Here is a 15,636-nt window from a genome sequence, read left to right on the forward strand (position 1 = left end):
CTCATTTCTGGTCCTACCCCAGAACCTGCACCCCCAGCCCAGAGCCCATACCTCCTCCCTCAACACCCTGCCTCAACCCAGAGCCCCTTCCCATACTCTGAACCCCTTGGCTCCACCCCCCCAGCCCGGACCCCCCTCCTGCACCCCAAGCCCCTCATCCCTGGCCCCAGCCTAGAGCCCGCCCCCCCTCCCACACCCCAACCCCCTGAGCCAGCCCGGTGAAAATGAGCGAGTGAGGGAGGGTGAGGAGAGTGAGCGACAGAGGGAGGGGGAATGAAGTGAGCAGGGGGCAGGGCCTCAGAGGAGAGGCGGGGTAGGGGGCAGGACCAGGGTGTTTAGTTTTGTGCAAGTAGAAAGTTGGCAACCCTAGATGTTGTGCCTCTCTGAGGCATAGTGCCTCCAAGTACTCTCCCTGTGAGGTGCACCTTTTCATCAGCCCTTGTAGGGGGCGTCCTGCTAATAATATGATCTAAATCAGTTTTGCCACTTCTAGTTAGGTTGAGTAGACTCTTGTTCCATATGTCGTCCTGATGAAGCTAATGGGACATCGAAACCAATGGAACTACTCACAGAGTAAGGTGCTACTTAGTATCAGAGGGGTAGCCATGTTAGTCTGTATCCACAAAAACAATGAGGAGTCCGGTGGCACCTTAAAAACTAACAGATTTATTTGGGCATAAGCTTTCGTGGGTAAAAAACCCCACTCCTTCAGATGCATGGAGTGAAAATTACAGATACAGGCATAAATATATTGGCACATGAAGAGAAGGGAGTTACCTTACTACTTAGTGTGAGCAAGAGTGGGAGAATTGGGCTCATAATTAGTTCTAATACTGATTAGGTAGATATTTCTGTATCCACTGGAAGTTTCTTAAAGAAGTAAGAATGGTCCAGTGGTCTAAGAACAGGACCAGTGGCCCGGAATTCAGTGTCACTTCACCTTTTTTGCCCGTTTCCGTACCTATAAAATGGGAAAAATGTTACTTGGCTCACAACGGAATTGTAAAGATTAGTTAATGTTTTATAATACACTCTGAAGATGAAAAGTGCTATGTAAATGCTTATTATAATTACAAGTAATTCACATCTCAAAAATGATGTTAGAGTTGTGGGATGCACACAAAACAAGGAGTTGAAAATTAGCCTGATACGTCATGGAAAACATATACAATTATTCTATGTAGGGTCAGTTCTCTTTACTGTTTGAAAATAATTGGTTACTAGGAAATTACTATAATGTTACAAATGAACATTTTCAGCTAGGGAACAAAAATCAAGAGTTACTAAATTCTTCAGCTGTAGGGATACTGTTTTCATAAATGTTCTCGGTAATAAAGAACAAGGAAAAAGAGATCCTGAAAATCTGATACTGGAGCCCTATTGTTTATCCATTAGAATCGGTTTCAAAGAGGTTGGCTACCCTTTTTTTGCTCCAGTGTCTAAACACAAACCAGGTAAACTTGTTGAGTTTAAGTGTTGTAGATTTGACTCTTAGTGTACACTTCTTTGATGGGTTTCTCCCTCAAGTTCAGCAAGTCTCCTTAACTGCACCCACAAAAATATATCAAAGCAGATATATTGGCAAATTTTACTGGAGCATTTAATGAGACCTGCTGAAAGTAGATCTTTAGTGTTCTTTTCATATCGAGATTGCATCAGTCCAATAATTTCCCTGCATTTTCCAAACAGCTGGAGAATCCTGTAACTCTGCTGTGCTTTGTAGTGAAATCTTGCTTTCCCTAACACTCTACTTTTTGTTTCTTTTTAACAGCGGTTTGACTCCTCCCAAACGTAGTCGAGGGAAGCCAGCCCTTTCTCGGGTCCCCTTCTTGGATGGTGTGAATGGAGACTCTGATTACAGCAGCTCAGGTGAGAATAATGTCTACAGAAGAAGCTCTTTGGGGCAGGCACAGTCTGGCACTACGGGTCCTGGTTTGTGATTGGGACTCTGAGGCGTACATATAATAAATCATACTAATAATAAATAATACTAATAAAAGGAGTGCCGTCTCTGAAAATGACTTTATAGCTGTTCACTGTCACTACTTTCCTTGTCAGTGGGTGCCATACATCAGTGTCATGGAGCCACACTCTTCTAATACTACCCAAGGCAATTCTCTGGTTTTCTAGCACACCAGTGATCAGATTCCAATTTCAGGTACGGAGGTCAGTCAGTGGAGTTAGTGCAGATTTACACTACTGGAGCTGAGATCAGAATCTTAACTCTCTACTATACATCTATCCCCTTCTTTATAGCCACTGGACTCTGTCTCCTAGCTCAATGGAAACGATTATTGTCAAGGATATTGTACACTCAGCAAACTGCTGCTGAGATAAGTTTTACAGAGCGAGCCCACTTCTGGGGAAGTTTGAATCTCTGGGAGAGCTCTGTGTGTTTTAACCTCACTTTGGGATAGCAAAAGAAAATATACGTCATATATTTCCCAATCTCACCCTCATTTAGGTCATCCTATGTATGCATTTCTCTGATTCATTCTGACTTCCAATGCAGTCTATAGTCTGCATTCTACAGTATAGTGACTGTTCACCTCGGGCAGGGACTCTCTCACCCTGTGAAATTCACATTAATTAAAACTCCTTCTCAAAAGCCAGGAGCTAGCAGATTAGTCATGTGTCCCCCATGTGGAACTTTTGCAGCCTTGGCTATGATAAAAATGGTAGCTAATCTTATTCCATCAACCTGAGCTAGACATTCCCTGCAGGGATTAAGCAGCCAGATACGTGACAGCAGAATAGCCTGCGTGTTTGTACTCCATTGAAAAAAATCCTGCTGTCTGAACAGTGGTGCAGATTCATCCATAGTGTAACTTCAGTGATTTCAGTAGAGATTCACTAGGGGTGGATTTAACCCGTTATAATTTTGTTCTGGGGCTTACAGGGTCAAATTAATCTCTGATGATTTGATTTTAGGGGAGCTACACCAATTTACTCTAGAACTGAATCTGATCAGTGTTTCTATGTGAAAGGTGTCTCTTGATTCAGGCATGTGGTTGGGGTTGCAATTTAGGCTATGAGAAGGGAGTTGTGGTGACCCTATGAATTAAGAGGCTCTGATCTTGCAAGCCTGACTATATATATTACCATAGCATTAATAAGGCTGGGCTTTTGCCATGGGACCCATCGATTACGAGATCTTCCGTGAGTGTTTTGTGGGGGTTGTTTTGTTTTAATGTTCACAACTTTTGATATTGTAGAGGTTTTCGTGGCTTAGGTGGTAAAATAGCTGAATAAACCTCACTGTGAGGTGCACAGTAAAACCATGGGCTGTGTGATTGGCTGGAAGCCCAGCCACACCACCGTGGCAACACAAAGAAGTAGCGTATAAAACAACATCTTAAATGGAGGAGACTGTGTCTAGTTGGTAGAGCTAGTAACTGGTAGGTAGAACCCCTGGATTCTCCTCCTAGCTCTGCCACTGAGTTGCTGTGCCATCTAGGGCAAGTCACTTCACCTCTCTGTGCCAGAGTTTCTGCAGTTTTATAATGGGGGTTAATATTTCTGTAATGAAATCATCAGTGCAGGATTATCATTCCTGTGTCTTTTGCCTCCGGTATGAGTGCCGTGAGAAACTCCCCAGCTCTTAAGACTTTTGACCCTCTGAAGCACCTCTGCCGTTGTTTGACGGCTCTGGACCATTGAGTATCCAACCTCAAGTATCTCAAGTCATTTTGGCTGGTTCCTTTCAACAGCAGGAAGCAAGAACTCCCCTAAACCCTGCATTGCATATAAAAACACAACTAAGGACGTAACCTGATGATTACCTGTTCTGTTCATTCCCTCTGGGGCACCTGGCATTGGCCACTCTCGGAAGACAGGATACTGGGCCAGATGGATCTTTGGTCTGACCCGGTATGGCTATTCTTATGTTCTCATCTATACAACCATTTATTTTACGGCAAGCTGGGATGTGAATCTACCCCGCACTAGACTGCTGTGGACTAATTGTCCGTGTGGACCCTGCTGATGTGCATTAACAGTTATTTAGTGTGCTTTGATCTAGTCCCGTTTCAAAGATGACTAGATCAAAGAGCATTAATTAAACATTAATGTGCGTCAGCAGGGTGCGCACAGATGGCTGGTCTGTGGTAGGCTAATGCGGCATAGATTCATGTCCCAGCTTGCTGCAAACCAGTTGATCATGAAGACAAGCCTAATATTCCTCTTTTCTCTCCTTTCAAAAAATTAAAAAGGGGTCAAACCGCATCTTTCCCCTTCTTGTTATGAATGGAATTCACCCCTGCACTAAAGTGACACTTCAACCCGATTTTGAAGGTTGAAGTGGTGTGAAATGCTTTGAGCCTGCTCTTTGCACAAGAGTGAACGTCGCCCGGTATTTGTACTGGTGTTTACAAAAGTATCCCCTGCTTTGGTGGCTCTTCTGTTCAGAACTATTCCAGCTGTCGCCACACTACATGCACTACTGTTATCACCCAGTGACTCTTCTGAAAAAATTCAGTGACAAAGTCCTGCTTAGAAGTCACATAGGGCTTGATTTTCTGAGGTGTTGAGCCCCCACAACTGCAGTTGAAGTCAGCTACAGGTCTTAGCATTCCCTTTTTCTCAACCGTTATGTTTTTTAGATGTGTGTGTTTCTAAATCACCGAACTGAGCTTTTAATAAAACTTTAACTGAAGCACCGCTGTTAAATATGTTGTATTGGGAAATGAGATCAGGAGGAAAAGCACTTATCGCCTTCTCAGCTGTTCTTTGCTCGCCTTTCCCCGATGTTGCGAGAGCTGTACTGGGGACCCTGCTGAGCCACGCCCGAGTGTTTCAGGATTTGGAGGAGCTGGAGCAGTTTTACTATTAGGGAAGTAACGATTTATAAAATATTGTTGGTCTGGGGCCAAGCAGGGCTGCAGTGGCATCCCGGAGGCACAGCCATGTGCATTTTGCATCAGAAGAGAGCAAGGTTGGCATGGGACCAGTGAGACCCACCTCGTGTCTGGCTGGGGAAATTCCAGGACCATCTTTTTGTTCCGTGCTTGTACAGCCTCTAGCAGAGTGGGGTCCTGGTCCAGGACTCAGGCTCCTAGCACTACGGTAATACAAATAATAATAATAATTAATAAATAATAATCATCTCCAAACAACTGACCTTATAGTCGCAGGTGGACAGATCCCAGTCTCCAACTTCCAAGCCCTGAGTCATGAAGCCAGATTGTCCAGCGCAGTAATTAAAATAGATTAGCCCAGGAGGGGGAGCTCTCATTGCACCACCCCAAGAGGAAGGGGTACTGTGTGGGACTGCTCCTTACTCAAGGCATGGAGAGGAGGTGGAGACCCTTCCTGCTTACTTTACGCCCTGCTCTGCATGAGGGTGTGAATCAACTCTGTTTCTGGTGTTGCACAACAACATAGATCCTTGGAGCAGGGACATGGGGTGGCAGCAGAAGGCAAAAACAAGTGACTTTTCATTTTGCGTCATCCCTCCATCAGGAAAATGGGGTTGATTATAAAATGGATGTAGCCGCACACGTACTAGTGGTGACGTGGATCTGTTTGAAGGGTAAAAGGTGGGGCGGATGTAGGTTTATTTTGAACACAGTGAAATTTCAGCTGTGCACTTACTACATAGCAAGGAGGTTTAAAAAAGCAAGCCAGGAATTCTGCTCATGTATTTTAGCCACCACAGCAGTCTCATCTGCATTAGCCGGTTGCTTTGGAGAACGTGTGGGCTGGTGTGTCTGAGTTCGTAGACAGAGATGTTTCTTCTGTTCCCTACTTCTCTATACTAATGCTCAGGCACTTCTAAGTCGTGTTTCTTTGTGACCCCTTAGGCAGAAACCTCCTGATGCCGTTTGAGAGCCATGCTGAACTGGAACCTTTGGAGCTCGTGTGGGCAAAGTGTCGAGGCTATCCGTCCTACCCTGCCTTGGTAAGTACACCTGTCGCACAGAGTCCTCCCTTGCTGTAGCAGCAAGGTTAGCAACGCAGAGTCCAGTGCTGGGGGTGAAGCGTAGCCAGTTAGAAAAGAGAAACTTCCTCCTGTTCACGTAATGCTTGGTTCTTTCCTTCGCACTGTCAACTGCCATTTTGCTCATTGTTTCAGACCATTGGGAAAATGTTGCAAAACATAAATCTGTTGGTGCCAAAAAATGAGCACTTTCTTCTCCTATCTTGCTCACTGTTCTGGCGCGTTGCGAGAGCTATCTGTGCTGTTGGCCACATGAAACATGCAGGTGCAATTACACACTTTGCTTGCATAATTTCTGCATTCACACATGTAGATTCCTAACGGGCCATTTGCATGTGCAGATACCCAATGAATGGGTACAATTACAATAATTGCATGTGCAAATTAGCTATGCTGTTGCATGCACATTTTTGCGCCAAGCCTTAGGCACCTGGCCTTTTGAACAATAGTCCCTTAGTACCTTTCGAGATGGGTGCACAGGCTGTTGCTAAGAAATCCATAAACTGGCATCAGGGGTTTAAAGGAAACGTGCTAGAGTTCATGGTCTAAGACAATGAACACCGCTATTGCTAAAAAGTGTAGTTAGCACTGTGTTTTACAAGCATTATTTAAATAACCAATAAAGAGAGAATTCTGACTAAGTTTGAACAGGAGCCAGATAAGCAGTAAGTGTGATTCTACTCTTCACAGTTTCTGCTGACTAGAACAAAGACGTCTCTCAAGAAGCTGATCTTTTTGTTCCCCTTGTCCGTGTAATTTCCCAGTATGGCTACCACTTGTGCATCTGCATTGTTGGGAGTGCTAGGATAGACACAAAGCTGATGGTAGCTGGTTACCCTTTGACCCCTTTGATGGAAAATTGTAGGAAATAAAAGCTATTGTAGACAAAGGCATGGAAAGTACAAAGGCGCCATCAACTCTGGTGAAACAGCAGAGTTTTAACACCATGCTTGAGTGTAACCAGGGTTTATACTTGTTTGTGGCCAAACAGAATTCCATCACTGTTTGGCCAGTTACTGTAGACAGGACCAAACTATGCTAGAATGGTATTCATAAACCATGTTCCTAGCCCAGGTAGGAGCCCAAGGTAGAGAACAATTCTTCTGTGCCATCCCAGTTTGGCCACAAGCAGAGTTTAGACTGTGTTGAAGCTTGGTTTTTAAATGGTTATATCAGTATAGACAGAGTCTTATGTCATGTTTGAAACAGGGCACAATCTGCTGTGCTGATAAAGAGTGTTTTCAAATTCGTCCAGCTGGCCAGTGTCAGAGCCCAACTGGTCATCCAAGCCAGTAGGATGCATCTCTGCGCCCAGGTCGGAAAGCACAGAAGACTGGACCTGGTTTCATATCTGGTTTCTGCAGTTTCATCTACCCCATCTGACTTCAAGTAAATGTTGGCACACTGGCATATCTGCTTTATGCAGAGAGAATTGATACATCTACTTTTAGATCTGCCCTAAATGACTGCATTTTTGTCCAGAGTACCCCCGGGTCTGGCACTACCTGTCAACACTTCTGAAATACTGGACCGGATTCTCATTTAGTACCAGTGTAAATTCAGAAGTAACTCCACTGAAGTCCATGGAGTTGCAGCTGGGTAACACTGGCATGAGTGAGATCAACTTATGCCTATTGGATGTAATAATCTTGTCACATTTACTGTGTGAACTTAGGGGGAAAGCCCTCTTTAAATAATAAAATACTGGATTTATACTGAGTTATTGGCTACCAAAAAAGTATATATTAAAATACAGTATTGTGACAGTGCCTAACTCAATGCTGTATGTTCATGTCCTTTCCCTTTCAACATTAGCCTCTTGGCTGGAGACCTTTATGGGTCTCCCACAATACTGCATACGCCCTAGAGACAAAGCCGCTTCTACGAAGGCTCTATGCAGGGTGTTACTCAAATGGAGCAGGAGGGTGCCTCTTGCTTATATGCCATAGGTTACTTTAACTATCTAGCTTGGACATACTGCAAGAGAGAGAGTATAGATAAGCTATGCTTTCTCTGCTTTTCTTCAGGGCTTCATGCTTAGCATAATAGGACCTTGATCCTGACCAGAGCCTCTGATTGCTACTGTAATATAAATATGAAATTATAATCATAATGACTATCTAACTATCTTAGGTACTTGTATGGCTCCCATTGACCATTTCAGTCCTGACTGATATCCCATGTAAACTCACTGGCTTCAGACTGTATTTAGCTTGGCTATAAAGTTGTTTAATCTCTGGTGCTGAGCAAGTCGGGAGCCCGTCTATTAGCACAAATGTCTTTTGCATTGGGAAATCCCATGTCTGCCATCAAAAGTCTGAACTCTTCTGCACGCACTTGCATCCTCTTCCTCCCTCCTGTTCCCTGCAGGTTCCCTCCCCCCGGTGCCTTTTTGCTCAGGCAGTGCAGAGCAGGGCTGTGCTCTTAGGCTGAACTTGCAGGAGTCTTCCTGTGGTGGGGCTTTCGAAATACTGATCCGTTCGCCTCATCTGTCTCTCCAGATAATTGATCCCAAGATGCCGCGCGAGGGCCTCCTTCACAACGGAGTCCCCATCCCTGTCCCTCCCCTGGATGTTTTGAAGTTGGGGGAGCAGAAACAGACAGAGGCAGGAGAAAAGCTCTTCCTTGTCCTATTCTTTGACAACAAGAGAACCTGGTGAGTGAACAGACATCGTGGGATGGGCTGCCCAGAAGGAAGATTTAACATTATTAAGGCAGATTTAAGGTGGAGCATTTTTAAAGACACAGCAGTCGCAAAAATCTCCTTGAAGGGGTTTGCACACCTCTCCCTTGCCCGAATGCATGACAGTGGGGTCTCCTGCTTACATGATCAGCAGCTGGAAGAGGCATTTATTTGCACAGTGACCTTCCTCCAGGGTCACAGGATGCTTTTACAGGAAAAATACTGAATTGTATCAAGAACTAATTCTACAGTCAAAATCAGCAGCCAATAAAAAGTGCCTTTTGTTCTGAAAGCTGAGGCAGACCGTGCATCCAGTTCTACCGTTGTAGAGAAAGTTTGCTGAAATTTCTAGGTCAGCATTTTCAAAACGTTAGACTTATTCCATATTTAGACACCTAAACAAGCAGCCACATTTTTCAGAGATGCTGAGTGCCTACAGTTTCCAGGTCAGGCTATTTGTTGAAGTTCCATAATACAGATTTTAGGAACCTATCATAAGGCATCCAAGTGCAATTTTTGTGCCTAACTCTCAAGGACTTTATCGTTTGATCTCAGACAGACTAAATACCCTCCTGATCGTGGCCTCAGTGGAGGACCAGGTTTATATGGTAGCAAAAGACCGATCAGATATAATAAGCCCCAAGCCAATGAAGTGCTTTGAAAATAAGCAAGAAAGCCTTGAAATCCATATGTGAAGCAATGTAAAGATTGTAAAAGTGGAGCGACACCTGGGAGAGAGACAAGGCGGGTGAACTAGTATCTTTTAGTGGACCAGGTTCTGTGAGTGAAAGAGACAAGCTATCGAGGTACACAGAGCTCTTCTTCAGGTCTCTGGAGAAGTTGGTCCTCTAAAAGATATTACATAACCCACCTTGTCTCTCTCATGTCTTGGGACCAATACGGCTACAACAACACTGCAGACGTCCTGGGAGAGAGGTGAGTACCTATAATGATGCTGATAGCCGTACCCTCAAGGAGCTGAATTAGTGAATCAGGAGGTCCCACAAGGAAAGAGGAACTGACTGTGCAGGTAAAAGTCACATGGTAGGTAATATCCATGTGCACTTCAGATCACTGTTTCAAAGAGCTTACACTCTGAACAAAGTAGACACAGAGTAGACAAATACACTAGGGAACCCAGAAGAGATAATGAATAGGATTTTTCTTTCTTCTTTTATTATTAACTCTCCTCTGGCATTGCAAAATGGAATGAGGCTAGGCTTTTCAAAGGAGCCTAAGGGAATTAGACATCCACATTCCATTTCAGTGAGCTCCGAACTCCCTTAGGCATGGTCTGCAATACACAGGTCGACGTAAGGCAGCTCATGTTGGCCTGCTTACGTCAATGTCTACACTACAGCCTTGTCCTGTCGATGTAAGTGGTATACTACACCGACATAGTGACTCCATCCACAAGAGGCATAGCACAGGGATTCTCAAGCTTCATTGCACTGTATGAATGTAGCTTTCTGCAAAGCTAGAGAGATTTTAGCCCTTAGCCTTGAAAGGGCTGGAAGTCTCGGTGGCCCTGGGCCATTGGCCATTCTTTCCCATCTGCCCTCTCTCCATTTCTCTTGGTGACAGGGTTTTTGGTATTCTGCTTGGATTGCAGGCAATGGCTTCCGCGGGACAAAGTTCTTCCCCTTGGGGTGGACGACACAGTGGACAAGCTAAAGATGATGGAGGGCCGAAAAACTAGCATCCGCAAGTCCGTCCAGGTGGCGTACGACCGAGCAATGATCCACATGAGCCGCGTCCGGGGAGACCACCCCTTTGTCACGTCAAATTATCTGTAGGGAGTCGGAAATGCCCACTCTGCTCCATTTTTTCAGACCCAGTGCTTGCACCTGTTGGCACGGTGGACCTTGCCATGCACAGAACGGTAGGGGATTCCTCCCTGCCTGGGGGAGCGTGATGGGGCGTCTGATGTGCTCTTCTGTGTTCCTGTGAGAGATGCACTATGCCTAGCAGTGTAAGAAGCTCCTATAAAGTACCTTGATTCGTGCCAAAAAGCCTGTCCGGATTCTTTCTGAATGTGTCTCATTGAAGAGCCGGCAGGAGAGGAAGTGATCTATTAGGCTGGACCACAAGAAAGAAGCTGGTGAAGTGTGGGGGGGGAGCTTCAGTCTGATGGTTGGACATCACGCCCCACACCTCTTGGGTTTTTAGTCTGCAGCCAGCTCTGAGTAATTCTCTGGAATCCATCACCATTGTAAATAAACCAGTAACCTTTAGTGGAACTCCTGCTGGACTGTCTTGTGCCAAATTTACAATAACCATCACTGGACTTTTTTAATTTCATTTTTTAAATGACATTGGTTGCCCCATGGCGTTAACAAATTTGCAGCCTACTGTTATTGTTATGACTCTCATGCCTATGTATATATAATATGTTTTCATGGTAGGTTTTCACCACAACTAGAAAAGATTGAGATCATATTTTGATAACTCTCCCTTTCTCCTTACGCACACATGCACAAATGCACAGAGCTTTAAATATAAAAAACAAGTCCCCCTAATTTTATTTTTTATTTTTGTGTGTGTGACCTAGACATTTATAGTCAATAGTTTCATGCGTAAATTTCAATTTCAGTGACTATGTGACAATTCCAAGAACATGTTCTTCATATTGCATCTTAACAGAGTATTGAGTCTGGGCAAGAAAACGTCTTTTATGTTTTTTTAACCTAATTTTGGAAGTGTCTAATCAGCTGGAGCAGCTTGACAGACACTAACGTTGATCAGGGCAGGAGGAAGACACGCCCTGTGGTGTCGTTTTATGCGTGTTCAGTTTAAAATAACTAGTTGGAATGTCAGACCCCCCAATTCTTCTCTGCCCTTATTTTTTCACGGACTGTCTTTTTAAAGTTTTCCTCCAGCTTGGTTTGGACTGAATTAAAGCTGTGACTGGATTTCTGCTAGCTGGAGCACATAACCATTTCACCCGTTCACATCTCTTCCCTGCTCTGTGGGTCTCTAGCATTTGCGATCCGTTCCAAACAAAAAAAAAAAACAAAAACCCAGCTCTGCAGAGAACCCTGTTTTACTGCTTTTGTATTGCAAAACCAGGGACAGCTAATGTTTGAAAGCTGATGACAAAACTTTTCTTTTCTATTAGCCAAGGATTCATCATTTCTCTTATCTGTTCTATTGTGGGGGTTTTTTTTTCCTTTTAAATTTTAAGAACCAAAGGTGCAGATTCAAGATTGCAGACAGAATATCACCCTTTCGCTTTTTAACTCAATACTTTTTTATTATTTTAACTTTTTCATACTAAAGAGAATGTGGGGAGAAAATAATAATAAATGGGGGGGGATCACTGCCATTTCTACTTGGTCTACTTTTTTAAAGTACCACTTCTTATACATTGGGACATGGAACCACACCTTAAGGAAAATACCTGTATAAAGACGGGGTATAAGATTTTGTAAAAATAATAATAATCCCTAAAGAGTGTGGATAGGGAAGGAAGTTGTGTACATAGTTGTAAAATATCGTTCTAAATTATTCAGGCCTATTGTCACCATTCTTGAAAGTCCTCAGTTGTGTTGCTGGGTCTTTTTGTATGCACACAGTATAATTTATTTAAAGGAACATACACTTTTTCCAGATAGTATCTCAGCTGTGGACTTGTGACCTGTGTATAACTGTTTTAAGATCTTGGGGGCAGGGTGGGGGATTTGTTTTGTTTTGTTTCCTTTTTTTTTTTTTTTTTATGACATTTTAGAATTTTAATTGGCTAATATCCTGCTGTTGCTACGGGACCTAAACGTTACTGTCAGTCTGCTGTAAAGCACAGATTGCTCTATTTATTGTAGAAAGTGAGTTTATTTGCTTTCTAGAATTGTTTATATCAGATGGTATAAGAGAGGTAATAAGAAAATCTATGCTTGTAAAGAAAAAAAATGCTAATTTTACCTACTATAATCTGACTGTCTGAAACTCTATTTTCTCTCTGAGAAATAAATGTTCTAATGTAAAATCTGTGGTTGGGTTGTCCTGGCGTGTTCAGACTTTTGAAGACTTCTTTCCCACCCGCTGCCAGTCCGCTGGGATGAGAAACAAGCAAGAAACCTAACAAGAGCTTTTTGATCTCCTGCATTACCAGATGACAGTGGAGGTGAGGACTCTCCTTTTGCATCTACTTCTTCCTCCTTTTAGTGTCAGGACCACATCTTGAAGAGCAGTCCTCTTCTGCAGAGTGCTTACTGACAAGCAGAGTAAGGTCTCTCTGATATCTGAGGAGCAGCTCCTTGGTTCCTCCAGGTCCCTTGCTAATTACCCGCTGCTATGGTTTGTTTTCCTTTATCCTCCGTATTGCCATAGAATGAATGGCTCCATGTGGGATGTATTGCTGTAAACAATGAAAATAGTCCTGCAGAGGAAGTGAAATTCACCCCCGGGCAGAGGACCAATGCAAGGCCTATGTACCACTGAAGTCTCACTTAAACCCTGAGCCCCGATCCTGCGGTCCTTCATTGATTTTAGAGGGACTGAGCATGAGTGCAGACAGTCTTCCTGTTTGTATCTCATTGCAGGATCGGGGCCTAACAGCTTAAGTGGGACTTAAACGGTCCACATGATGTTGGCACTCCGCACATTGGTGAATTTAACCCCTTGGTCTGAGGTGTCTGCTTCCTGGGCTGGCTTGAAGGTGTCTCTGTTCATCTGCTTTTCTTATTCCTAAGGCTCACTGTAGCGCTGGTCTGGCCTTGCAGCCTCCTTGCTCTTGAGAAAGAATAACTGCTCCGAGGCTTGTGACAAACACCTGCTTTTCATCTGCTCACATTATAGACGAAATCTCACCCGTTGCTAGTTTTTAAAGCCTCATCTCACTTCCACCAGTGCACGTCAGGAGTGATTCTACTGTAGTCGAAGGATTGATATTTGGCATAGAGCTGTTGCAAATGAGAGGAGAATTGAACCCTTATTTTCCTGTCTCCTGAAATGCCAGGCAGCGAGGAATACGACCTGCCACTCCTACCAGCAGATGGAGACAAGAACAAATAAAACATGCCATCGGTTCACTCTAACGGGAAACCGTAAGTACCAGCTGCGCAGACCTGCCGGATCTGTTCTTTCCTGGCTTCCAGCAGGTGAAGGTTTTCTGACCAGCTCAGCTAGGGTATTAAAGTTCTTTTTTCAGTTGGTTCTTCAGCACATTCTTTCCTAATCCTTTTAAGCCATGTGGCTTCTTTGCTTTTAAACCTGCTTGGGCTTTCACCTCAAATTCCTTTTTATATAGGAATATAAAAAACATGGGTTTAAGATCTGAGCCTGCAGACATGGCAGGGCTTCACAGCCATCAGGCACCATAGCAGTGTGGGGTAGACCTCAGAGACTCGTCCTCCAGAAACACCTCGGGTGCTCACAGTGGTCCATTCAAACACTGCTGCTGAGATCACCTTGGCTTGTCACTCTTGTGGGAAGGCCCTGGAGTGACTTATCGGTATTCTCATGGCAGCAGGTGGGTCACAGTGAAAGTGAAAGCTAACACTCCACCACCACCAGGCCAGCTAGCCTGGGTTGAAAGCACCACTGAACTTGGGTGAGAGGGAAGGGTTTGCATTTGGATGGGAGTGGGGCCGGGGCAACCCCTGAGTAAGAACCTAGGCTAACTCTGCAGTGAAGACACCCATCCTCCCTGTAGGGGCTATATGGGTATCAGGTAAAGTGATGCTTAGCTCCGCGATAGAGCTGTCCAGAGTTGGGTCCCCGTCGTGCTAAACCACACAGGGCGGGGCCCGTCCCTAGAGAGGCACAGTCTGGTCCTAACGCAGAATGTCTCGCCGCCTTCATCCTTTGGGGAACTCTGGTGCAGTCAGCAGGGCGCTGATTTACCACACGCCCAGATGTTGCTTCCCTAGCTGCAGCATCCGCTTCCTCGTGGGGCTGGATTCTGCCCTGGCACTCATCGTAACACCGATCCGAATCCGGCCTTCGTTGTGAGAGTCACCCCCGAGGAACACCAGGTGGGTGCGAGTTATACTGCTTTGCCATTCCACCCGTCGGGCCGTTCACAGCCTCACTGAACTTGGCACTTGACCGCCATGGAATGCGAAGGACTGGCATGACCTTGTCTTGGAGCCTTCGCAAACACACCTTAGGGAAAGGTGTTGCATTGGCCAAGTGGATGGGCTGGCTACAAAACTGACTCTCATCCATGTGAGGTCTCTGTCCTTGGTGGGATTTCTATCCTGGCCGTCTCTCCTGGGTGCCCAGGCATCCCTGTGTGTGAGCGGTACTGCAGTAGCTGCCTGGCACAGGGCATATCCTCGCTGGATTTTTCTCTCATTTCCCTCTACTTCCCTCTAGATGGCAACCATGCCGTTTGAAGAGAATCTTCTCCTCCCACTCTTCCCTGCGCGGAATCCTTTGGTGGGAGAAGACCTCACTTTCTCGTTCCTGCTCCGGGATCCATCACCTTCCTCGCTGGGGTGGGGAGGGAACGCTGCCCTATCCCAAATGCTGCTTTGGCTGCGATGCATTTTTCTAAGCTGCCTTTTCCGTCCAGCCATGACTTAACCGGTTCGTTTTACTCTCCGGGTTGCAGCCGATGCGAGTGGCAGTCAGGTTATGCGGAACCCTACGCACATGCTGCAGTCCCACGTGCTCCAGTGCATCAGCTTATCACTGTGGGACCAGGCCAACGGCCCCCTCCAGGGTGTCATCCTGCACAGGGTGGGATTGTTTTCTCTCCCTCCAAAGCACTGCTGGGCTCGGGCTAGCAGAGCGCTCAGAACCTGGTCCAGAGAGGGAAGCAGCTGCTGAGAAACTGGACAGGAGTCAGCTGTCCACTGCAGCCCCTACCAAGGGTCAGGGGAAAGGTGAATGAAAAGGAAACGCCTGCAGTGTGCAGACCCTGAGGGGACCAGCTCGCTCAGCAGCCTGGGAGGGGAAGGCAGAGCTTCCCCCAGGTTGCCAGCTCAGACTGGTAGGGCCCAAGACGTGTTATCATCTGGTGGCTGTGTGGGGGCCTGTGGGAAACAAGCTGATGCTCCCTATAACAGGGGGG

The 15,636-nt window shown here is 45.4% G+C and overlaps 1 protein-coding gene across 7 annotated transcripts in view; it reads left to right on the top strand.

Moving 5' to 3' along the window:
• The window catches only part of BRPF3 (bromodomain and PHD finger containing 3), a 48,178-nt gene extending 35,798 nt beyond the window's left edge, over window positions 1-12,380 (top strand). For all 7 annotated transcript variants that reach the window (XM_084611098.1, XM_084611096.1, XM_084611097.1 and 4 more), the window contains exons 10-13: window positions 1,772-1,869; window positions 5,802-5,899; window positions 8,440-8,594; window positions 10,234-12,380. In XM_084611098.1, the coding sequence (XP_084467224.1) occupies window positions 1,772-1,869; window positions 5,802-5,899; window positions 8,440-8,594; window positions 10,234-10,417 (535 nt within the window). In that variant the 3' untranslated portion in view covers window positions 10,418-12,380. The remainder of the gene's footprint in view (window positions 1-1,771; window positions 1,870-5,801; window positions 5,900-8,439; window positions 8,595-10,233) is intronic.
• Window positions 12,381-15,636: the final 3,256 nt, after the last annotated feature.

Source organism: Lepidochelys olivacea (genome assembly GCF_965140295.1).
Source record: "Lepidochelys olivacea isolate rLepOli2 genome assembly, chromosome: 21".
NCBI classification, from domain to species: domain Eukaryota; kingdom Metazoa; phylum Chordata; order Testudines; family Cheloniidae; genus Lepidochelys; species Lepidochelys olivacea.